Raw genomic sequence first — 24424 nt, 5'->3', positions numbered from 1 at the left:
CACTGTTCTAAGTGCTGGGGTAGATACAAGGTAATCAGGTTGTTCCACGTGGGGCTCACAGTCTTAATCAGAGAAGCATTGTGGCTCAGTGGAAAGAGCCTGGGTTTGGGAGGCACAGGTCATGGGTTCTAATCCTGTCTCCTCCGCATGTCAGCTGTGTGACTTTGGGCAAGTAAATAATAATAATAATAATGTGGTATTTGTTAAGCTCTTACTATGTGCAGAGCACTGTTCTAAGCGCTGGGGTAGATACAGGGTAATCAGATTGTCCTACATGAGGCTCACAGTCTTAATCCCCATTTTGCAAATGAGGTAACTGAGGCACAGAGAAGTTAAGTAACTTGCCCACTGTCACCCAGCTGACAAGTGGCAGAGCCGGGATTCGAACCCATGACCTCTGACTCCCAAGCCTGGGCTCTTTCCACTGAGCCACGCTGCTCTGTGCCTCAGTTCCCTCATGTGTAAAATGGGGAGAAGACTGTGAGCCCCACGTAGGATAACCAGCAAAAGCCTCATTTTCCCCTTTTCCCTCTGCTCCTCCACCTCTCCCTTCCCATCCCCACAGCACTGTACTCGTCCGCTCAACTGTATATATTTTCGTTACCCTATTTTTTTTGTTAATGAATTGTACATCGCCTTGATTCTATTTAGTTGCCATCAGTTTTTACGAGATGTTCTTCCCCTTGACGCTGTTTATTGCCATTGTTCTTGTCTGTCCGTCTCCCCCGATTAGACTGTAAGCCCGTCAAACGGCAGGGACTGTCTCTATCTGTTGCCGACTTGTTCATCCCAAGCGCTTAGTACAGTGCTCTGCACATAGTAAGCGCTCAATAAATACTATTGAATGAATGAATGAATAACCTGATGACCTTGCATCCGCCAGCGCTTAGAACAGTGCTTTGCACATAGTACGAGCCTAACAAATGCCATCATTATTATTATATCATTATTAATCTCCATTTTACAGATGAGGCAACTGAAGCCCAGAGAAGTGAAGTGACTTGCCCCAAGTCACAGAGCTGAGAAACAGCGGAGCGGGGATTAGAACCCACGACCTGTGACTCCCAAGCCCGGGCTCTTGCCTCTGAGCCACATGTTACCAACGCTCAACACAGCGCTTAAGAAATGATGCTTATGATCTTTTGATCATAATGATAAATAATTTTGTTCTGTTTTGCTCCACTGTCCGCCTCTCCCGATTAGACTGTGAGCCCATCACTGGGCAGGGATGGTCTCCACTGTGCCTCAGTTCCCTCATCTGTAAAATGGGGATGAAGACCGTGAGCCCCACGTGGGACAAGCTGATGACCCTGGATCTCGCCCAGCGCTTAGAACAGTGCTCTGCACAGAGTAAGCGCTTAACAAATAGCAACATCATTATTATCTGTTGCCGTATTGTCCATTCCAAGCGCTTAGTACGGTGCTGTGCACATAGTAAGCGCTCAATACACACGATTGAATGAATGAATGAAGACGAGGGACTGATGGAGCCGCTGGGCAGGGCGGTCTCGGGGGCAGGTGTCCTTGGGGCCGCGGGGGGGCGCGCTTGCCCCAGCAGAGGAGAGCCGGGTGGGACTGCAGGCTCTGCCGGAGGGGGGCGCTCTGGAGGCCCGGCCCGGGGAGACTCTGCCGGAGGGGGGCGCTCTGGAGACCCGATTAGACTGTGAGCCCGTCATTGGGCAGGGATGGTCTCTCTCTGGGGCCGAATTGTCCATTCCGAGCGCTTAGTACAGTGCTCTGCGCAGAGTAAGCGCTCAATACATACTATTGAATGAATGAATGGGGATGGGGAGGGGATTAGACTGTGTGCCCGTCATTGAGCAGGGGTGGCCTCTATCTGTGGCCGAATTGCCCATTCCAAGTGCTTAGTACAGTGCTCTGCGCAGAATAAGCGCTCAATAAATACTATTGAATGAATGAATGGGGATGGGGAGGGGAGTAGACTGTGCGCCCATCACTGAGCAGGGGCGGTGTCTATCTGTGGCCGAATTGTCCATTCCAAGCGCTTAGTACAGTGTTTTGCACAGAATAAGCGCTCAATAAATACTATTGAATGAATGAATGAATGAATGAATGGGGATGGGGAGGGGATTAGACTGTGCGCCCGTCATTGAGCAGGGGTGGCCTCTATCTGTGGCCGAATTGCCCATTCCTAGCGCTTAGTACAGTGCTCTGCGCAGAATAAGCGCTCAATAAATACCATTGAATGAATGAATGGGGATGGGGAGAGGATTAGACTGTGCGCCCGTCATTGGGCCGGGATTGTCTCTATCCGTTGCCGAATTGTCCATTCCAAGCGCTTAGGAGAGAAACAGCGGGACTCAGTGGAAAGAGCCCGCGCTTGGGAGTCAGAGGTCATGGGTTCCAATCCCGACTCTGCCACTTGTCAGCTGGGTGACTGTGGGCAAGTCACTTCACTTCTCTGGGCCTCAGTGACCTCATCTGGAAAATGGGGATGAAGAAATGGATGAAGAAAACTTCTCTGGGCCCCCGTTAACTCATCTGGAAAATGGGGATCACGTGGGACAACCTGATGACCCCGTATCTACCCCATTGCTTAGAACAGTGCTCGGCACATAGTAAGCGTTTAACAAATACCAATATTATTACATTATTAGTAGTAATACAGTGCTGTAAGCGCTCTATAAATACTATTGAATGAATGAATGGAGGCCTCCAGGGGGCGCTCTGGGGGCCTCCGGAGGCTCTGCCGGAGGGGGGCGCTGTGGAGGCTCTGGCGGAGGGGGCGCTGTAGAGGCCCGGCCGGAGGGGGCGCTCTGGGGCCCTCCGGGGGTCGGGGGTGGGGTCGGAGTGGAGGCCCGGCCAGAGGGGGGCGCTGTGGAGGCCCGGCCAGAGGTGGCGCTGTAGAGGCCCGGCCAGAGGGGGCGCTGTGGATACGCTGCCGGAGGGGGCGCTAGGGAGGCCCGGCCGGAGGGGGCGTTCTGGGGGCCTCCGGGGGGCGGGGCTGGGGGTCGGAGTGGAGGCCCGGGCAGAGGGGGGCGCTGTGGAGACGCTGCCGGAGGGGGAGCGGGGCCTCCGGGGGGGCGGGGCTGGGGGGGTCGGAGTGGAGACTCTGCCAGAGGGGGGCGCTGTGGAGGCCCGGCTAGAGGGGGGCGCTGTGGAGGCCCGGCCAGAGGGGGCGCTGTGGAGACGCTGCTGGAGGGGGGGGCTTGGGAGGTCCGGCCGGAGGGGGCGCTCTGGGGGCCTCCGGGGGGCGGGGCTGGGGGTCTTAGTGGAGACTCTGCCGGAGGGGGCGCTGTGGAGGCCCGGCCAGAGGGGGCGCTGTGGAAGCCCGGCCGCGGGGGGCGCTAGGGAGGCCCGGCCGGAGGGGGTGCTCTGGGGGCCTTCGGGGGGCGGGGCTGGGTGGGGTCGGAGTGGAGGCTCTGCCGGAGGGGGCGCTGTGGAGGCCCGGTCGGAAGGGGCACTGTGGAAGCCCGGCCGCAGGGGGCGCTAGGGAGGCCCGGCCGGAGGGGGCGCTGGGGAGGCCCGGCCGGAGGGGGCGCTGTGGAGACGCTGCTGGAGGGCGTGCGGGGGGCGGGGCCCGGGCCGGGCGCGAGCGGCCAAGATGGCGGCCGCTATGGCGGCGCTGTGGGCCGCCTGGGCCTGCTGGGCGGCGGCGGCGGCGGCGGCGGAGGAGGAGGAGGAGTGGGCCGAGCCGTGGGACGGCGCCGTCTTCCAGCCGCCGGCCCCGCTGGGCCGCGTAGGCGTAGCGGGCCCGGCCCCGGCGGAGCCCCGGCCCGACGCCGCCGACCTGCCGGTGCTGCTGTGGTGGAGCCCCGGCCTCTTCCCGCACTTCCCCGACGACACGGAGCGGATCGAGTGCGGCCGCGGCGCCTGCCTGGCCTCCCGCGACAAGCGGCGGTGGCGGGACGGGCGGACCCGCGCCCTCCTCTTCTACGGCACGGACTTCCGCGCCTCGGAAGCCCCGCTCCCGCGCCTGCCGCACCAGAGCTGGGCGCTGCTGCACGAGGAGTCGCCGCTCAACAACTTCCTCCTCAGCCACGGCCCGGGCATCCGCCTCTTCAACTTCACCGCCACCTTCAGCCGCCGGTCGGACTACCCGCTGGCGCTGCAGTGGCTGCCGGGGGTGGCTTACCTCCGGCGCGCCGCGCCCGCCCTCCAAGAGCGCCGGGCCTGGCGGCGCCGCGGCTACGCGCCGCTCGTCTACCTGCAGTCCCACTGCGACGTGCCGGCCGACCGCGACCGATACGTGCGCCAGCTCATGCGATACATCCCGGTGAGGCCACGCCCCGCCGCCAGGGGGCGCCCTGGAGCCCCGGCCCCGGGGGGGCGCCCTGCAGCCCCGGCCGGAGGGGGCGCTAGGGAGGCGTGGTTGGGGGGTCGGAGTGGAGGCCCGACAGGGGGCGCTGTGGAGGCCCGGTCGGGGTGGCGGGGAGGGCAGAGTGGAGGCTCTGCCGGAGGGGGCGCTAGGGAGGCCCGGCCGAGGGGGCGCAGTGGAGGCTCTGGCGGAGGGGGCGCCAGGGAGGCGTGGCTGGGGGGGTCGGAGTGGAGGCCCGGCAGGGGGCGCTGTGGAGGCCCGGTCGGGGTGGCGGGGAGGGCAGAGTGGAGGCTCTGCCGGAGGGGGCGCTAGGGAGGCCCGGCCGAGGGGGCGCTGTGGAGGCTCTGGCGGAAGGGGCGCCAGGGAGGCGTGGCTGGGGGGGTCGGAGTGGAGGCCCGGCAGGGGGCGCTGTGGAGGCCCGGTCGGGGTGGCGGGGAGGGCAGAGTGGAGGCTCTGCCGGAAGGGGCGCTAGGGAGGCGTGGTTTGGGGGGGGTCGGAGTGGAGGCCCGGCAGGGGGCGCTGTGGAGGCCCGGTCGGGGTGGCGGGGAGGGCAGAGTGGAGGCTTTGGCGGAGGGGGCGCTAGGGAGGCCCGGCCGAGGGGGCGCAGTGGAGGCTCTGGCGGAGGGGGCGCCAGGGAGGCGTGGCTGGGGGGGAGTCGGAGTGGAGGCCCGGCCGGGGGGGGGCGCCGTGGAGTCCCGGGCGGGGTGGCGGGGAGGGCAGAGTGGAGGTTCTGCCGGAAGGGGCGCTAGGGAGGCGTGGTTGGGGGGGTGCTAGGGAGACCCGGCCGAGGAGGCGCTGTGGAAGCTGTGCCGGAGGGGGCGCTAGGGAGGCGTGGTTGGGGGGGTCGGAGTGGAGGCCCGACCAGGGTGGCGGGGAGAGCAGAGTGGAGACTCTGCCGGAGGGGGCGCTAGGGAGGCGTGGTGTGGGGGGGGGTCGGAGTGGAGGCCCGGTCGGGGTGGCGGGGAGGGCAGAGTGGGGGCTCCGCCGGAGGGGGCGCTAGGGAGGCCCGGCCGAGGGGGCCCTGTGGAGGCTCTGGTGGAGGGGGCGCTGTGGAACCCCGGCCGGAGGGGGCGCTGTGGAGCCTCGGCCTGAGGAGGCGGAGTGGAGGCTCTGGCGGAGGGGGCGCTGTGGAGGCCCGGCCGGAGGGGGCGCTGTGGAGGCCCGGCCGGAGGAGGCAGAGTGGAGGCTCGGCCGGAGGGGGCGCTGTGGAGGCCCGGCCGGGGGTGGGGGGACAGGGCAGAGTGGAGGCCCGGCCTTAGGGGGCGCTGTGGAGACGGGCCCGTTGGCCGGGGCGGGAAGGTAAGAGGCAGGTTGGGGAGCCCTCGGGGGCGTCCGGCGCAGTGCCGTTCCCAGGCGAGCGCCCCCCGCGCAGGAAGCACTCAGCCCCCCGCCCCTCCCTCAGGTAGACTCCTACGGGAGATGTCTGCAGAACCGCGAGCTGCCCACGGCCCGGCTGCGGGACACGGCCACCGCCACCACGGAGGACGCGGAGCTCATGGATTTCCTGTCGCGGTACAAGTTCCACCTGGCCTTGGAGAACGCCATCTGCGAGGACTACATGACGGAGAAGCTGTGGCGCCCCATGCACCTGGGCGCCGTGCCCGTGTACCGGGGCTCCCCCTCGGTGCGGGACTGGATGCCCGACGGCCGCTCCGTCATCCTGGTGGACGACTTCGAGACCCCGCGGGAGCTGGCGGAGTTCATCGACTTCCTGGACAAGAACGACGACGAGTACGTGAAGTACCTGGCGTACAAGCGGCCGGGGGGCATCACCAACCGGTTCCTCCTCGACAGCTTGGCGCGGCGAGAATGGGGCGTCAACGACGCGACGCTGCCCAGTTACCTCAACGGCTTCGAGTGCTTCGTCTGCGACCGGGAGATTGCCCGCCTGGAGGCCGAGAGGGCCCACAGGGCCTCGCCCCGGACCAGCCCCGCCCCGGAGCCGCGCGTCGCCCACCACTCGCACATGGGCTGCCCCGTGCCGGTGCCCGGGTTTGGGAGCGTGGAGGACATCCCCGAGAACGACAGGTGATGATGACGGTATTTGTTGAGCGCCTGCCGCCGGCCAACCACCGTTCTGAGCGCTGGGGGGAGATGCAAGAAGCAGCGTGGCTCAGTGGAAAGAACACGGGCTTTGGAGTCCGAGGTCATGAGTTCAAATCCCGGCTCGGCCACTTGTCAGCTGTGTGACTTTGGGCAAGTCACTTCACTTCTCGGTGCCTCAGTTACCTCATCTGTAAAATGAGGATTAAGACTGTGAGCCCCACGTGGGACAATCCGATTCCCCTGTGTCTACCCCAGCGCTTAGAACAGTGCTCGGCACATAGTAAGCACTTAACAGATACCACCATTATTATGCAAGGTGATGAGGTCGTCCCACATGGGGCTCCCGGTCTTCATCCCCATTTGGCAGAGGAGGGAACTGAGGCACAGAGAAGTGAGGTGACTTGCCCAGAGTCACGCCGCTGATAAGCGGCGGAGATGGGATTAGAACCCACCACCTCTGACTCCCAAGCCCGGGCTCTTGCCACTAAGCCACGCTGCTTCTCTATGAAGACCAACAAAGCCAAGAAACATCTGCTTGCAAAGCAACCAGCTAGAACCAGGGCGAATTAATTGCCTGGGAGTTAAGGGTAACAGTTATAATGTTGGTATTTGTTAAGCGCTTTCTATGTGCCGAGCACTGTTCTAAGCACTGGGGTAGATACAGGGTCATCAGGTTGTCCCACGTGAGGCTCACAGTCTTCATCCCCATTTTACAGGTGAGAAAACTGAGGCACCGAGAAGTGAAGTGACTTGCCCATAGTCACACAGCTGACAGGTAGCGGAGCCGGAATTAGAACCCATGACCTCTGACTCCTAAACCCGTGCTCTTTCCGCTGAGCCAAGGGTATGAGAAGCAGCACGGTGTGGTGGATAGAGCATAAGCCTAGGAGTCAGACGGTCAGGGGTTCTAATCCCGGCTCCGCCACTTGTCTGCTGTGTGACTTGGAGTAAGTCACTTCACTTCTCTGGGCCTCAGTTACCTTATCTGTAAAATGGAGATTGAGACTGGAAGCCCTACAGGGGACAGGGACCGTGTCCAACCTGATTTGCTTGTATCCACCCCAGCACTTAGTACAGTGTCTGGCACGTAGTAAGCGCTTAACAAATACCATAAATATTATTAGTGTTATATGAGGGGCCGCTCAGGTACTCGAAAGAATTCAACGAATTGTTAAGGTGGGGGGGAATGTTATAATAATATTAATTATGTTATTTGTTAAGCCCTTGCTATGTGTCGAGCACTGTACTAAGCGCTGCGGTAGATACAAGATAGTTTGGATACAGTCCCTGTCCCAAATAGGGCTCCCGATCTTAATCCTCATTTTACAGATGAGGTCACTGAGGCACAGAGAAGTGAAGTGACTTGCCCACGGTCACACAGCAGATAACTGTGAGCCTCACGTGGGACAACCTGATTACCCTGTATCTCCCCCAGCGCTTAGAACAGTGCTCCGCACATAGTAAGCGCTTAACAAATACCAACATTACAAGTGGCAGAGCCAGGATTAGAACCCATGACCTTCTGATTCCCGGGCCCGTGCTCTGTCCACCGCGCAAGGTCAGCCAGAGTGGAGAGATTTGGGATAGAAAAACTGAGGTAAATTAGTGTTTCCAGGAGAAGGGAGTGGCCCACAATGTGGAAGGCAGCAGAGAGGTCCGGGAGGATTAGGGAGGAGTAGGTTCCATTAGATTTGGCAGGAAGAAGGTCATTCCGTGACCATAGACTGCGCTTGCTCTCCCTGCCAGCCGGCTCACAGTGATCATGGAGCCGCTGGACAAGAGAGCGTGGCTAGCTCAACGCCAACCACCCCCAGTTTTGCTCAAACAACCCCAGCACCTGTCCCGCGAGTGGAAAGACCTGCCTTTCCCCCACTTCTCCAAACCCAACGTCCTTGGTAAAATCGGCAGCACCAGCCCGACCTCCTACTGAAGGAAAGACGACAGTGAGTGCCGACTGTCAGCATCCTTGGTGGTTGAATACTGTGCTCCCCACCCAAATGTCATTCATTCATTCAGTGGTATTTATTGAGCGCTTACTGTGTGCAGAGCACTACTAAGGGCTTGGAAAGTACAGTTCGGCAGCAGATCGAGACAATCCCTACCCACCAAAGGGCTCACCGTCTAGAAGGGGGAAACGTCAAGGAGCACAATATGCAAAGGAGAGCTGCTCTCTCAACAATACTCACTCGTGGACTAACATCTTCCCATCAGCCTTGATACCTTCAAATCAGAGTACAGCTATATCTATTTTTTTATCTATCTACCTACCTACCTATCTGTAGCTGTGGCTTTGGTTGGGAAGGTCTGGTATGCAGAGGTTGTCATCGACGGCAGAGAGGGGTAGAGGATTGGTTTTGACATCCGGGCTGAAGGTGCTGAGCATCTTGGACCACCGGAAAATGTTTCCAGCAATGTTTCCAGCCGGTCTGGAAGGGTCTTCCATTTAGATGGTTGTGTTCAATGCTTGGGTTTCTTCCTGGAGTTTATATTTGGCATGGAAATCACTACAGTACCGGGAGCATGTCGACTGCTCGTCTCTCCCAGGAATCCTTTTCAGTCAATCAGTGGTAGCTCTTTTTTGGGCCGGGATTGTGTCCACCAGTTCTGTTGTGTTGTACTCTCCCGAGCACTTAGTATAGTGCTTTGCACACAGTGCGCGCTCATTAGTTGATTGATACTTACTGAGTACTTGCTAAGGGCAGAACACTGTACTAAGAAGCACTTTTTTTCAGTTTCCCTAATGCACGTGAGCCCTGTCGTGATCCAAACATTGCCTTGCCTTGGCAAGTGCCTCCTTGGCCAAAATCAACATCGATGGTATTTATTGAGCGCTTCCTTGTTGCAGAGTACTGTACTAGGTGTTTGGGAGACCACAGTATGACAGAGTTGATAGACGTGTTTCGTAAAGGGGCAGGCTCGCTGGTTCGTCCTGAGATTCTATCCATTGCTTCATCACTCTCTATTTCTCTTTCAGCTGGAAGGAGATGTGGCTTCAGGATTACTGGCAGGGCCTCGACCAGGGTGAGGCCCTGACTGCTATGATTCACAACAACGAAACCCATCAGGGAAGATTTTGGGATTACATGCATGAGATCTTCCTCAAGAGACACCAGCATCTCCGACCCCCTTCCTGATTGTGCTTTACTTTGTCCGGGAGACAGTCAGGATGCTATTGGCCAACTAAAACCTCACCTGAGAGCCCAGACATCCCAGTGAACTTTGGACGCTGTTTCTCTTACAGTGAGAGGAGAATTTGTTCCCTGTTCCTTCTCGTTTTCAAATCTACCTGCCAAACCCACACACTCGGGTGGCTCTGAAAGTGGCTTTTCAACCAAGGATAGCAGGGCCAACATCTCCTCAGTAAGCGAGGAATTCAGGTCGGTTTATTCAGTGACAGGAGGCAACCCCTTCTTGGCACCCCCCAGGCCCCAGACTGAAACAACCTAATTGGTTTGACGGTGCTGATCACCAGAGTTGGGGAGAATTACATAAAAGACCAGTTATCTCTCCAGTCTCTTCATCCTCTGAGATGAGACCAAAAGTTAGCAGTTTAATAATAATAATAGAAATTATTATTATTATGGTATTTAAGTGTTTGTTATGTGCCAGGCACTGTTCTAAGCACTGGGGTGGATAAATCGGGTTGGACCCAGTCCCTGTCTCACGTGGGCCTTACGGTCTCGATTCCTGTTTTATAGATGAGGTAACTGAGGCACAGAGAAGTGAAGTGACTTTCCCAAGGTCACACAGCAGACAAGTGGCGGAGGCAGAATTAGAACCCATAATCTTCTGACTCCGAGACCTGTGCTGTAGCCACTACGCCATGTAAGAATTCATTCCTCGAGGGACAGATGAAAGAAATTTTGGAATGGGTCATTTGGGCCTCATCACAAGTAAAGCTTTTTCCTTCACACTTTCTTCCCCATCAGAACCTTTCCCATCCTGCTTTTTGCTTTTTAACTTGTTCCACTGGTGCCTATACAAAATCCTTTCCAGTTGTGACAGTTTAAAAGCCTTTCATTCAAAGGTTTCATTCAAATTTTTCACTTTGTCTTTTTTTTTTCTTGTTTTATTTATTTTTCCATTCAAACCTTTTTACTTTTTCATGGCTGCCTCATCTGGCTGGATTTTGCACATTACCTTTCACATTCTCTGTATTTCTGCTCTGGATCACAGAGCATGCTTTTTGGATGTTAAGAAATCACCCCCTTCGGCTTCAGGGCTGAGGCCTGGCTTGGACATCTCCCTCCTCCCCATGTCATGCCGGCAGAGCAGAAGTATTGTCACATCGGCACTTCACCCAACCAGAGATTCAGAAATGAAAAATTAACGCCTGGAAATCCTTAGTCTAATTTATTAAAAAGTGAGAGGAGTGAAAATGACAGGCCGGTTCCTTAGGAATCAGATCTGTTGGAGGCAAGACGAAAAGCACTCAAGACATTTCCTGGAGTTTGGGTACTGGAATTTAGACTTCCAATTAGGACCCAAATTGTAGTCACATATCTATCCGTGGCTAGGCTCCCCTTCCCTCCTCCTCCTCAAAGACAGCTTAATTTCTCTGCCTTTCTGTGTGCCTGATGAACTTTTTTCTCCCTCGATTCCATCTTTTTGAACAGTAAAAGTCCGATTTATCCAAAAAAAAAGGGGGAAGGGTGATAACTAGATGAAAGAAAACTCACTATCACGCAGTAGTCGAGTGTATAGCTTACATTCCCCAGTACCTTTCAGTTCCTCATGGTTTTTCAGGTAGATACTAATTCCCCAGATCTATTTCATCCACCCCAGAAAAGCCCCTCTTCAGGAACGGTGGGGAATCAGGTAGTTTTTCAGCGACACTACATAAATGTTTAGGCAGGGATTGAAGATGACTAGATTCTGCTCCCAGCCACGAGAATTCAGTTCGACATGTTTTAGTTTCCTAGGTGGGAATTTAGATGAAACATCCCAAATGTGTGTAGGGTGGAGATTTGGCTCCTGAGAACTGAATGCATAAAACGGTAATAATTATGCCTGGCCTGGGAAATGAGCACATTTTCTACTTTTAAGCCAATGGTTTCGATGCACCCAGCAAAAGGCTCCATTTGGGGAGAAATATTTTGGGGTTACTGAGTCCTTTCGGGGGCAACTATAATAACACGAGGCCATTAGTAGTGTACACCAGCCATACAGAGTTACACGTACACTATAGATCGTGTTCCACTGGTCACCGGTAAGTTAAACTCAAGGAGTTTTCTTAGCAGCACCTACAATTAGGTATTTTATGAGCGTAGTGCACACATGCACAAACCAACATCATTTGAAACCTTAGGCTCCTTATAAGGTTTTGTTGATTTGAATCTTGCTCCTCCCATCAGTTAGCCAAATTCCTTAGCACTGTTCTATCACAAAGGAAAAATCATTGCCCATCAAAATGAGGCAGGGCGCTGAGTGTGATTTTTTTTATCATTATTATTATTATTCATGATAACAGCAACTGGTATTTAACTGTTTACCGTGTGCTAAGCACTACAGAAGACATAAGATAATCAAGTCATAGTCTCTGTTCCACACAGGGCTCAAGGTAGGTAGGAGAACAGGTATTGAATCCCTATTTTCCAGTTGAGGGAACAGGCACAGAGAAGTTAAGTGACTTGCCCGAGGTCACTCTCTGCAGGTCCTGCACTTCACTTGAAGCGAAGAATATAAACTGTTACAAAGCCTTTTAACGTAATCGGTCTTGTATGGGCGCAAAAGGCAACAGAGCCAGAAAAATTAGAGACTCATCCCCGCTGATCTTCTCTCACTACCCCAGCTCCCTCTGTGAGACAGCTCATTTTGTCGTTTCCAAAGCCCTTTCGAAGAACAAATCAGTGCTTTGATCATTTATGAATTCTCACTCAGCTAATGAGGCTGGAAACCTTCAACTGCCCTTCGCTGCCCTGTAATCAGCAGTCCTGAAGTCTACCTTTGAATTGAGTATACTGACCTCCTCAAGGGAGAGGAGCAAAGTGTCAGAGTTTAGCATAGGTATGCCTTTTTTCTGTACAACTGAAAACAGAATTAGGGCAGCGTTTTCGCTGTGACACTGATTTAACACCTTGTGATCCCCTTGCAGCAGGGCAGTAAAGTGAGGAGGCAAGAACTGGGAGAGGATTTTCCTTCTTTTGAATGAGATTGCTTCCCTTACTCAATTCCTGCTTTACTTTGGGTCCTTAATGTGTTATAAGTTGTCTGTGGAAAGAGAGGCAAAGAGTCCCAGCTTTATCCAGGGCAAGGCGTGACTTTTAGGCTGTCAGTGTCCAGATTTCAAGCAGTGTTAGTAAGATCTGTTTGAAGGATTGATTTCATGTTCATTGTCATCAGTGTTATTTTATATTTTAATCTCAAGTGTCATTTTTGTAATAAAGGTATATTCATTTCCTCTTTTTGAGTATTTTGGTAGGGATTTAACACATTTTAATGCAAATATCCAAGGCTGCCCTAGGGGAAAGCGGTAGCCTTCCCACCCCCTGGACCTTAAAAGAGAACTCCTCATTTGCAGCTGGGGATTGGGGGAGCTGGGGGAGAGATGACCCCTCTCCACCTACCCCTGCATTCATTCCTTCACTCAGTTGCATTTACTGAGTGCTTACCTTGTGCGGATCACTGTACTAAGCACTTGGGAGAATACAGTACAACAATAAACACAACCAACTTACAGTGTAAAGGGAGGGGGACAGATAAAAAAATTACCGATATGTGCACAAGTGTTGCGGGGCTAAGAGGAGGGAAAGAACAGAGGGAGCAAGGAGGATGCAGAAGGGAGTGGGAGAAGAGGAAGGGGGTGCTGCTCAGTCAGGGAAGGCCTCCTGGAGGAGCTGTGCCTTCAATAAGGGGGAGAGTCATTGTCACATCTGAGGAGGGAGGGCATTCCAGGTCAGAGGCAGGACACGGACAAGGTGTCAGAGGCGAGATGGGCGAGATTGAGGCACAGGGAGGAGGTTAGCGTTAGAGGAGCGAAGTGTGTGGGCTGGGTCGTAGTAGGGGAGTAGCAAAATGAGGTAGGAGGGGGCAAGGTGATGTTGATTTTGCCAACACCATATTCCATGTCCCCCTCTCCCCCAGACTATGGATACTGTTTCAGCTCAAGGAAAAGTTACAGAGGAACCTAAGAGAAAGGGAACATAGTGAAAGGGAAGTGTTCACTTGTGAAGGGATGTGAGATGCCAATTGCATCTATACTATTTTCCCCAGTCTAAGCCCACTGGGCTGGAGGAGCACAAAATCAAGGTCAGGCAATAAGTGCCAAAATGCATAGCCCAGGGATGGCCTCAGTTTGGCTGTGAGCTACGTATCACTCTTCCCTTGCTACGTATGTTTCATCTCTGATTATTTTACCACCACGGCAGCAGTGAAAGGCTACCGTGTGCTCTCACCGAGTGCCGGCGTATGCTGTCCCCAGCTGCTGCTCCTCCAACCTCTTAGGCCACTGCAGCGGTTCCCCCGTCCACACGCGTGCAGGACTGGAGGGGTGTGGTTCCAGCCACTGACTCTCTCTCTCCACTACCTCTCGCCACCCCTTCCCCTCTCTTCCCCCTCCTCCTGGGACCCCTCTGTTACAGCTAAGGAATTTTTTTTAGTCTATGACTTGTGGCCAATTTATATTTTCAGCCTGTGGCTCTTGGTTTCATGAGGCTTAGCCACTCCTGGCTTAGACACTGGGCCCTACACATACTTTTCCATCTCCCCTTTTGGGGACATACTGTTTACATTGGCTCTAATACATGCTTTCATTATAGAATTTGGACATGACATGATGGAAGAATTAGGGGATGGTCTTCCTACAGCCTGAGTCTGTTCTATCAGCTCCACAGGTTGGTACACATAGATTTGGTGTAGGAAGAAACAGTTGTGCACATGCGTTTGAAATGCTTCCCTTCCTAGCCTGTACCCCAGCCTTGTTGTCCTTTGTGATTTTCCCCTTTCTGGTATTTAATACAGTAGCAATGAGCGGCAGGGATATAAAGCATTCTGCTCGTGGTGGATATAGTAATAATATAAGAATTTGTATTTAAAAACATAAGTCTTGGTGGACTCTTTAAACCACCTACCGTTTAACCCACTGAAACTATATAATGGCATTGCCCTATAACTTGAGGCTCTTCAAGTACCCAACCTGTGCCTTATAATAATACGGATTATAATTATGGTATTTAAGTGTTTACTATGGGTCAATCAATTCATGTTATTTATTGAGTGCTTACTATATGCAGAACGGGATAGTAAGAGCTTGGGAGAGTAGAGCACAACCAAATTAGTAGATGCATTCCCTGTCCATAACGAGCTTTTAGTCTAGAGGGGGAGATGGATCAATAAAAAATTCCAATATATAATTTAAAGGTATGTACATAAATGCTGTGGGGTCGGGGGTGGGGTGAATATCCAATGTCCAAAGGTCACAGATCCAAGTGTCGAGCACTGTTCTAAGCACTGGGGTAGATACAAGTTAATCAGGTCGGTCCTGTCCCACATGGGGCTCGGTCCATCTAGAAGAGTGTTATAGAGGCCTTTGTACATGGAATAGCTTCCATCTCATTCTTACCTGCCCCATGTCTTCCCCCTTTTTGTTTTTCGACGCTCTCCTCACTGGTCACTTCCACCATGAAGCATTCCTGGAAGACCCTACCTAGTCCACAGCCCGGGCTGTGATAATGCTTGTTCAGATCCTCACCAAGGAGGCCGGCCCTACTGTGGGGAGTGGGAGGTTTTACATTCATTCATTCAATTGTATTGATTGAGCACTTACTGTGTGCAGAGCACTGTACTAAGCACTTGGAATGTGCAATTTGGCAACAGATAGAGACAATCCCTGCCCAACAACGGGCTCACAGTCTAAAAGGGGGAGGCCGACAGCAAAATAGAACAAGTAGACGGGCAATGGTCAGAAGTCTGTCCTTCCCTAAATAAACCCTAAATTAAAGTAGGTGCCCAGAGAAACCTCAAAGCTCAGGTCACCTGAGATGAGGTCAGGCCTTGATTTGCTCCCTTTGCTCTTCCCCTCCCTCCCAGCCCCACAGCACTTATGTATATATCTGTAATTTTATTAATGTGTATTTTTGTCTGTCTCCCCCCATCTAGACCGTGCCCTCGTTGTGGGCAAGGACTGTCAGTGTTTATTGTTGTATTGTACTTTCCCAAGTGCTTAGTATAATGCTCTGCACACAGTAAGTGCTTAATAATTGAATGAATGAATAAATTATTGGGCCAGGGTACTTTTTTATTTAGCAAAACGGGGGTACCCATGGCCTGTGATCATCATAATTCATTAAGCACTCCGCGAGCGTGGATCGATCAAAAGGAGACGGGAGAATAGATATTTAATTAATCCCACTGTACAGATGAGGAGACGGAGACACAAGAAGTTTAGTGACTTGCCCAAGGTCACAGCAAGCAGGTGTCAGGGCTGAGTTTAGAACCCAGGCCCTCTGGCTCCCAGGTCCCTGCTCATTTCACTAGGCCACACTGCTTCTCACTGTATTAATTGCCTGGGAGAGTAAAATAGTAAAACACACAGTCCCTGCCCTCAAGGAGTTTACAGTTTAATGGAGGAGAAAAGCAAAAACTGTTGCCCAATAGTGAAAGCAAGGAGGCTATGGCCCAAGACAAAACCAATAATTCAGGATGAAGCATTTCAAAACAATCCCAAACTGGAAGAATTGAAGGTCCTTTGCAGCCCAGGGCATTTCAATGAATCCCAATTTCCAAACGCTGAATTTTGTTAAAGTTTAAAATGTCATTCCCTTCCTTGACCGCTGCTAGGGGTCCACAGGGCCGCTCCCCTACGGGGGTGGGACACCTTCGGGCTCGGGCTCCGAGGTCCGCGGTCCGGTCCGGGGACCTGAGAAGCCCGGCTTTCCGACTCGAATTTCCAAGGAAACTGGAGGATCTGCTGCAGCCTCCCTCCCCACTCTCTCCCTCCTCCTCCTCCCTCTCTTTCCTCCTCCCCTCTCTTCTTCCCTTCTCTCTTGTCTTCCTCCTCCCTTCTTCCCTCCTCTCTTGTCCTTCTCCTCCCTTTCTTTTCTTCCCTCCTCCTCTCTTCTCTTCCCTGCTTCTCCTCCTCCTCTTCTCCCCTTCTCTTTTTCCTTCTCTGCTCCTCATCCCCACTCCCTTCCCCTTCTCTTCCCTTCTCCCCTCTCCTCCTCCCCTTCTTTCTTCCCTCCTCTCTTGTCCTCCTCCTCCCCTTCTCTCTTTTCTTCCCTCCTCCTCTCTTCTCTTCCTTGCTCCAACAACTCTCCACTCCCTCCCTCCTCTCTTCCCTCCTCCCCTTCTCTCTTCTCCTCCTCCTCTTCTCTTTTCTTCCCTGCTCCTCCTCTCCACTCCCTCCCCCTCCTCCCTTCTCTTCCCTCCTCCTCCTCCCTTCTCTTAGAAAAGAGAAGCATCGGGGTTCAGCGGAAAGAGCCCGGGCTTTGGAGTCAGAGGACATGGGTTCTAATCCCAACTCCACCAACTGTCTGCTGTGTGACTTGGGGCAAGTCACTTCACTTCTCTGGGCCTCAGTCACCTCATGTGCAAAATGGGGATTAAGACTGTGAGCCCCACGTGGGACAACCTGATTACCATGTATCTACCTCAGCGCTTAGAAGAGTGTTTGACACATAATAAGAGCTTAACAAATACCGTTATTATTATCTTCCCTCCTCCTCTTCTCTTTTCCTCCCTCCTCCTCTCTTCTCTTACTTCCTCCCCTCTCCTCCTCCCCTTCTCCCTTTTCTTCCCTCCTCCTCTCTTCTCTTCCCTGCTCCTCCTCCCCTCTCAATAATAATAATAATAATGATATGCCTCCTCCTCCTCCTTCTCTTACTTCCTCCCCTCTCCTTCTCTCCTCCCTCCTCACTTCTCTTCTTCCTCTTCTCCCTTTTCTTCCTTCCTCCTCTCTTCTCTTCCCTGCTCCTCCTCCCCTCTCAGTAATAATAATGATAATGATATGCCTCCTCCTCCTCCTCTTACTTCCTCCCCTCTCCTTCTCTCCTCCCTCTGCTCTTCTTCTCCTCCCCTTCTCTTCCCTCCTCCTCTCTTCTCTTCCCTGCTCCTCCTCCCCTCTTAATAATGATGATAATAATAATAATAATAATGATATGCCTCCTCCTCCTCTCCTCCCTCCTCTCTTCTCCTCCTCCTCCCCTTCTCTTCCCTCCTCCTCTCTTCTCTTCCCTGCTCCTCCTCCCCTCTCAATAATAATAATGGGGATTAACTGTGAGCCTCACCTGATTACTCTGTATCTACCCCAGCGCTTAGAACAGTGCTCTGCACCTAGTAAGCGCTTAACAAATACCAACATTATTATTAATAATAATAATAATATGCCAAGCACTGTTCTAAGCCCTGGAGGGGGATACAAGGTAATCAGGTTGCCCCATGTGGGGCCTCACAGTCTTCACCCCCCCTTTTACAGATGAGATAATAATGATAATGTTGGTATTTGTTAAGTGCTTACTACGTGCAAAGCACTGTTCTAAGCGCTGGGGGAGATACAGGGTCATCAGGTTGTCCCACATGAGGCTCACAGTTACTCCCCATTTTACAGATGAGGTGACTGAGGCCCAGCGAAGTGAAGTGACTTGCCCACAGTCACCCAGTTGACAAGTGGCAGATGGGGGATTCGAACCCATGACCTCTGACTCAGCCGGGGCTCTTTCCACTGAGCACCCTGCTTTTTGTTAAGCGCTTCCTATGTGCAGAGCACTGTTCTAAGCGCTGGGGGAGATGCCGGGTCATCGGGTTGTCCCACATGAGGCTCCCCATTTTACAGATGAGGTGACTGAGGCCCACAGTCACCCGGCTGACAAGGGGCGGGGGCGGGATTCGATCCCAGGACCTCTGCCTCCCCCTCCCCCCTCTCGTCTTCCCTCCTCAGCAATTCGGGCCCCGCTACCATGGCGACGGACGGGAGTGGGAGGGGGGAGCGACGCAGGGCGACGCGATGACGTAGGACGCCGCGGCGCGCGGTGGCTGCCGGGAAGTGAAGGCGGTGGCGGCGGCGGCGGCCATGACGGGCTTGGCGGCCATGACAGCCATGGCGGCGTCGGCGACGCCGAGCCTGCGGGGCCGTCTGGCGCGGCTGGGGAACCCGAGGAGGCCCGTGTTGAAGCCCAACAAGCCCCTCGTCTTAGGGAACCGAGTGGGGGAGCAGCGCCGGGAGTTGGGCGGTAAGGAGCCCCATCCGGGGGGAGGGGGGGCGGGACCGGCCCCGGGCGCGCCGAGGCCCGCCCTCCAGCTCGCCGGCTGCTCGGCCTCCTCTCCTCTCCTCTCCACAGCAATTCCAACAGTGTCCTGCACCCGCCGACTGCTCCCCGATGGCAACGGCGCCTCCTCCGTGAGCCGCCCCCGAAGGCGGGCAGCCGCCTGAGCCCCTCCGTGGCCGCCCAGCCAAGGTCACAAGGACTTTGTTCTTTGCAGAGGCCACCTGCATCACGGAGATGTCGCTGATGATGGCGTGTTGGAGACAGAACGAGTTCAGCGACTCGGTCTGTGCCAAAGAGATTCAGGGCTTCCACGACTGCGCCGCCAAGGCCGAGGTAGGTGGGTCCTTGGGGGGCGGGGAGGGCAAGGTGTCGGTCACAGAGCCACCAGGCTCTCAGCTGCCCCTAAGAATGTTGGTATTTAATAATGTTGGTATTTGTGAAGCGCTTACTACGTGCCGAGCACTGTCCTAAGCGCCGGGGGAGATCCAGGGTCATCAGGTTGTCCCACGTGAGGCTCACAGTTAATCCCCATTTTACAGATGAGGGAACTGAGGCACAGAGAAGTGAACTGACTTGCCCACAGTCACCCAGCTGACAAGTGGCAGAGCCGGGATTCGAACTCCTGACCTCTGACTCCCAAGCCCAGGCTCTTTTCCACTGAGCCATACCGCTTCAGGGAGCCATCAAAGGGTGGCACATGTTACCCGCAGGGCCCTGCATTCATTCATTCGTATTTCTTGCGTTCATCATAATAATTATTATTCGATTTTGTTAATGACATGTACATCACCCTGATTCTATTTATTTGCTATTGTTTTAATGAGATGTTCTTCCCCTTGATTCTGTTTATTGCCATTGTTCTTGTCTGTCCGTCTCCCCAGATTAGACTGTAAGCCCGTCAAAGGGCAGGGACTGTCTCTATCTGTTACCGTTTTGTACATTCCAAGCGCTTAGTACGGTGCTCTGCACATAGTAAGCGCTTAATAAATACCAACATTATTATTATTCATTCATTCATTCAATAGTATTTATTGAGCACTTACTATGTGCAGAGCACTGTTCTAAGTGCTGGGATAGATACAGGGTCATCAAGTTGTCCCACGTGAGGCTCACAGCCTTAATCCCCATTTTCCAGAAGAGGTCACTGAGGCCCAGAGAAGTGAAGTGACTTGCCCAGAGTCACACCACTGACAAGTGGCAGAGCCTGGATTAGAACCCATGACCCCTGACTCCCAAGCCTGGGCACTTTCCACTGAGCCACGCTGTTTCTCAGCTCTGTGACTTTGGGCAGGTCACTTTTAACCTCTCTGAGCCTCAGTTCTCTCATCTGGAAAATGGGGATTAAGACTGTGAGCCCCACACGGGACAACCTGTTTACCTTGTGTCAACCCCAGCGCTTAGAACAGTGCTTTGCACATAGTAAGCGCTTAACAAATGCCATTATTATTATTATTTATTAGATAGACAATCCCTGCCCAATGATGGGCGCACAGTCTAAATATCCCGCTTCTGCGACTTGTCAGCTGTGTGACTGTGGGCAAGTCACTTAATTTCTCCAGGCCTCAGTTCCCTTGTCTATAAAATGGGGATTAAGACTGTGAGCCTCTTGTGGGACAAACTGATTACCTTGTGTCAACCCCAGTGCTTAGAACAGTGCTTTGCACATAGTAAGCGCTTAACAAATGCCATTATTATTATTATTTATTAGATAGAGACAATCCCTGCCCAATGATGGGCGCACAGTCTAAATATCCCGCTTCTGCCACTTGTCAGCTGTGTGACTGTGGGCAAGTCACTTAATTTCTCCAGGCCTCAGTTCCCTTGTCTATAAAATGGGGATTAAGACTGTGAGCCTCTTGTGGGACAAACTGATTACCCTGTATCTACCCCAGCGCTTAGAACAGTGCTCTGCACATAGTAAGCGCTTAACAAATACCAACATTATTGTTATTATTATTAAAAGGGGGAGACAGACAACAAAACAAGTAGGCATCAATACCATCAAGGTAAATGAAATCATAGACACATCATTAATAAAAGAGTAATAAATAATATATACAAATATGCACAAGTGCAGTGGGTAGGGGAAGGGGGTAGAGCAGAGGGAGGGAGTAGGGGAAATGAGGAGGGGCGGAGGGGAAGGGAGGGCTCAGTCTGGAAGGCCTCCTGGAGGAGGTGAGCTCTCAGTAGGGCTTTGAAGAGGGGAAGAGAGTTTGGCGGAGGTGAGGAGGGAGGCCATTCCAGGTCAGTGGCAGGACGCGGGCCAGGGGTCGACGGCGGGACAGGCGAGAACGAGGCACCATGAGGAGATGAGGCCGGCAGAAGAACGGAGTGTACGGGTTAGGCTGTAGGAGGAGAGAAGGGAGGTGAGGTAGGAAGGGGCCAGGTGATGGAGAGCTTTGAAGCCAACAGTGAGGAGTTTTTGATTTGTTTTAGTTTCACTGTACTAAACACTTGAGAGATTACGATACAAGAGAGTCAGTAGACACGTTCCCAGCCCACAACGATCTTACACTCTAAAGGGAGGAATTATTTTGTTACCTGTCATTTTTCCACTCTATTCTCTCTCCCTTCTGCATCCACTAAGCACTTGGGTCTGTAACCCGAAGCACTTTGGTACCCACTCCCCCATCCTTATGTACTGCTTCCCCTATCTTTGTTTTAAAGACCCTCTCTCTCCCACTAGAGCAGGTATCATGCCAATCAGCTCTACTGTCTCGTACTCTCCCAAGCTCTTAGTTCTGTGCTCTGCCGAGAGTACGTGCTCAGTAAATACCACTAGTTGATTGAAGTTATACTGGGATTTAATGACCTCACTCAACTGGCAAATGTTTTTATCTTAATAGGCACAATCCAAACAAAGGGAGCACAATGAGTTCTTCCCAGTTCAAACCTCTCGGAGAGCCCTTGGCACTGGCCATTTGCCTACAGGATAATTGTATGAGAGCTGAAGGCCACTCTGCCTCTAGCTGCTCAAACTACTGCCATCCCAAATCAAGGATGGGCACAACTAGCCTGCTCTTAATTTCTCTGTGCCTCAGTTTCCTCATCTGTGAAGTGGGGATTAAATACCTGCCTTTTTAAGGTATTCGTTAGATGCTTACTATGTGCCAGGCACTGTGCCAAGTGCTAGGGTAGATACGAGCCCAGTCTGGTTGGACACGGTCCATGTCCCCCATAGGGCTCACGATCTTAATCCCCATTTTACATATGCGGTCACTCAACAGACAAGTGGCAGGATGAGAACCCAGGTCCTTCCGACTCCCAGGGAGGTGCTCTATCCACTAGGCTATGCTACTTCTCTGTTCATTCATTCATTCAATAGTATTTATTGAGCGCTTACTAGGTGCAGAGCACTGTACTAAGCGCTTGGAATGAACAAGTCGGCAACAGATAGAGACAGTCCCTGCCGTTTGACGGGCTTCCAGTCTAATCGGGGGAGACGGACAGACAAGAACGATGGCAATAAATAGAGTCAAGGGGAAGAACATCTCGTAAAAACAATGGCAACTAAATAGAATCGAGGCGATGTACATTTCATTAACAAAATAAGCCACCTCAGACTGCATGTCCCCATGTGGGACAGGGACTATGTCTGGATTATCTCGTGTCTTTCCCAGCCCTTAGCACATAGTAAAAGCTTAACAGAGACCGTAGTTTTTATGATGCCGTGTCAGTGCTCTTTGAAGTCACGTGGAGTGGGAAGGAGGAACAGGGCAGAGGCTACTGTGGAATGTCATGCCGGCTTATTCTCCCTAAACATTAATTTCAGTTGTATTTATGGAGCACTTATTGTGTGCAAAGCACTGTACTAAGCGATTGGGAGAGTACAACATTCACTTATTCAATCATTTATTGAGCGCTTACTATGTGCAGAGCACTGTACTAAGCACTTTGAAGTCGGCAACAGATAAAGACAGTCCCAGCCCAACAATGGGCTCACAGTCTAAACGGGGGAGACAGCAAAACAAATCAAGGAGTCAGGCATCAGTACCATCAAAATAGTCATAGATATATACGCAACATTAATAAAATAGAGTAATAAATAATATATAGAAATATACACAAGTGCTGTGGGGAGGGGAAGGGGGAAGAGCAGAGGGAGGGGGTAGGGGCGATGGGGAGGAAGGGCAGAGGGAAAGGGAGGGCTCAGTCTGGGAAGGCCTTCTGGAGGAGGTGAGCTCTCAGGAGGGCTTTGAAGAGGGGAAGAGAGTTAGTTTGGCAGAGGTGAGGAGGGAGGGCATTCCGGGACAGCGGGAGGACATGGGCCAGGGGTCGACAGTGGAACAGGCAAAAACGAGGCACTGTGAGGAGGTGAGTGGCGGAGGAGCAGAGTGTACGGGCTGGGCCGTAGAAGGAGAGAAGGGAGGTGAGGTAGGAGGGGGCCGAGTGATGGAGAGCTCTGAAGCCAAGAGTGAGGAGTTTTTGTTTCATGTGAAGGTTGAGAGGCAATCACTGGAGGTTTGTGAGGAGGGGCATGACATGCAGCGTGGCTCAGTGGAAAGAGCATGGGCTTGGGAGTCAGAGGTCATGGGTTCGAATTCCAGCTCTGCCACTTGTCAGCTGTGTGACTGTGGGCAAGTCACTTCTCTGTGCCTCAGTTACCTCATCTGTAAAATGGGGATTAAGACTCTGAGCCTCATGTGGGACAACCTGCTTACCCTGTATCTACCCCAGTGCTTAGAACAGTGCTCTGCACATAGTAAGCGCTTAACAAATACCAACATTATTATTATTATTATCATGCCCAGAGCATTTCTGTAGAAAGATGATCCGGGCAAAGGAATGAAGGATATAACAATAGACACATTCCCTGGCCAAAACGAGCTTAGAGTCTAGAGGGGAAGGCAGACATTAATATAAATAAATTACAGATATGTACATGAGTGTCGTGGGGCCAGGAGGGGGCATGAATAAAGGGAGCAAGTCAGGGTGACGCAGAAGGGAGTGGGAGAGGAGAAAAGGAGAGCTTAGGAATGGCTTCTTGGAGGAGATGGGCCTTTCAGTAAGGCTTGGAAGCAGGGGAGAGTAATTTATGTCGGATGTGAGGAGGGAAATCCCAGTCTTGTGGTGGGGAAGGAGAGGAATCTGTAGTCCAGTCAGGATTTGAATTGGTCATTTTCTCTTTTGATTCCAGGTGGAGCGGAAGCTGAAGGCAAAGCAAGATTCCCAGGGATCCTCGGGAGGTTTATCTCCCAAGCAAGTTAATAAATTGCTCCAGAGGTTTCCTAATATCTCCTTTGTAGCTTGAAGGACTGGTTGGCCACTAAAACTTTTCAGGGAATGAACTGGAGTTGCCAAGGTGTTCTGGAGGCCGTCAAGACCGAAGGACCGTTCCGTTACCATTTCATATCTCTTGCTCCATCGTGTTCCATCACTTGCCCCAAAGGACTTCACGGTGGCGTGAGGGCGTTCCGTTTTACGTGAAATAAAGTGCTCGAAAGAGAGTTCTCTCTGTTTTCTGGGGTTAGGCCTCCTGGAGGGTCCTACGGTCACCAGAGATACTGTCCTCTCCCCGCGTAGCTGGCAGCTGAAGTGCACAGAGAGAATCTCCTTGTAGGCATTAGGGCGTGTGTCCACAAAGCCGGTCGGGCAAGAGCGGACGGCTCAATCCCTAATCTTAAGAGTTGTGGGAAAGACGAGGCCCTTGAAAAAGGTGGTGGAGTTAGTAGGCTTCCTATTGGCCTCCTGAAGAGTGACGCCAATTTGAGCTTTTGCAGAATACTAAGGGGTTTCTGATCCCCAGGTTTACTCTCAAGCACTTAGTACAGTCCTCTTCACGTAGCAAGCACTCAATAAATGCCACGGATGGACGGACCAGTTCTTATTGCTCCCCAGGATTATTTTTTTTTTATTACGGGCCAGAGGAAGTAAATTTGTGTCCCAGGAAAATCTCCCG

The 24424-nt window shown here is 52.9% G+C and overlaps 2 protein-coding genes across 2 annotated transcripts; both read left to right on the top strand.

Annotated features, from left to right (window-relative positions):
- The first annotated feature begins 3565 nt into the window (after positions 1-3565).
- On the top strand, positions 3566-9911 carry FUT11 (fucosyltransferase 11). The gene is made up of 3 exons (XM_029059077.2): positions 3566-4237; positions 5682-6307; positions 9300-9911. The coding sequence occupies exons 1-3, from the start codon at positions 3566-3568 to the stop codon at positions 9457-9459; spliced, it is 1458 nt and encodes a 485-aa protein (XP_028914910.2). The 3' UTR covers positions 9460-9911.
- An 8383-nt stretch (positions 9912-18294) lies between these two features.
- Positions 18295-23972, top strand: CHCHD1 (coiled-coil-helix-coiled-coil-helix domain containing 1). The gene is made up of 3 exons (XM_029059307.2): positions 18295-18489; positions 18740-18858; positions 23663-23972. Exons 1-3 carry the CDS (start codon positions 18330-18332, stop codon positions 23774-23776), a joined length of 393 nt encoding a protein of 130 aa, XP_028915140.1. The 5' UTR covers positions 18295-18329; the 3' UTR covers positions 23777-23972.
- The last annotated feature ends 452 nt before the right edge of the window (positions 23973-24424 follow it).

The sequence above is a fragment of the Ornithorhynchus anatinus genome, chromosome 3 (genome assembly GCF_004115215.2).
Source record: "Ornithorhynchus anatinus isolate Pmale09 chromosome 3, mOrnAna1.pri.v4, whole genome shotgun sequence".
Classification (NCBI taxonomy): domain Eukaryota; kingdom Metazoa; phylum Chordata; class Mammalia; order Monotremata; family Ornithorhynchidae; genus Ornithorhynchus; species Ornithorhynchus anatinus.
This window is presented reverse-complemented; position numbering and strand designations above follow the sequence as displayed.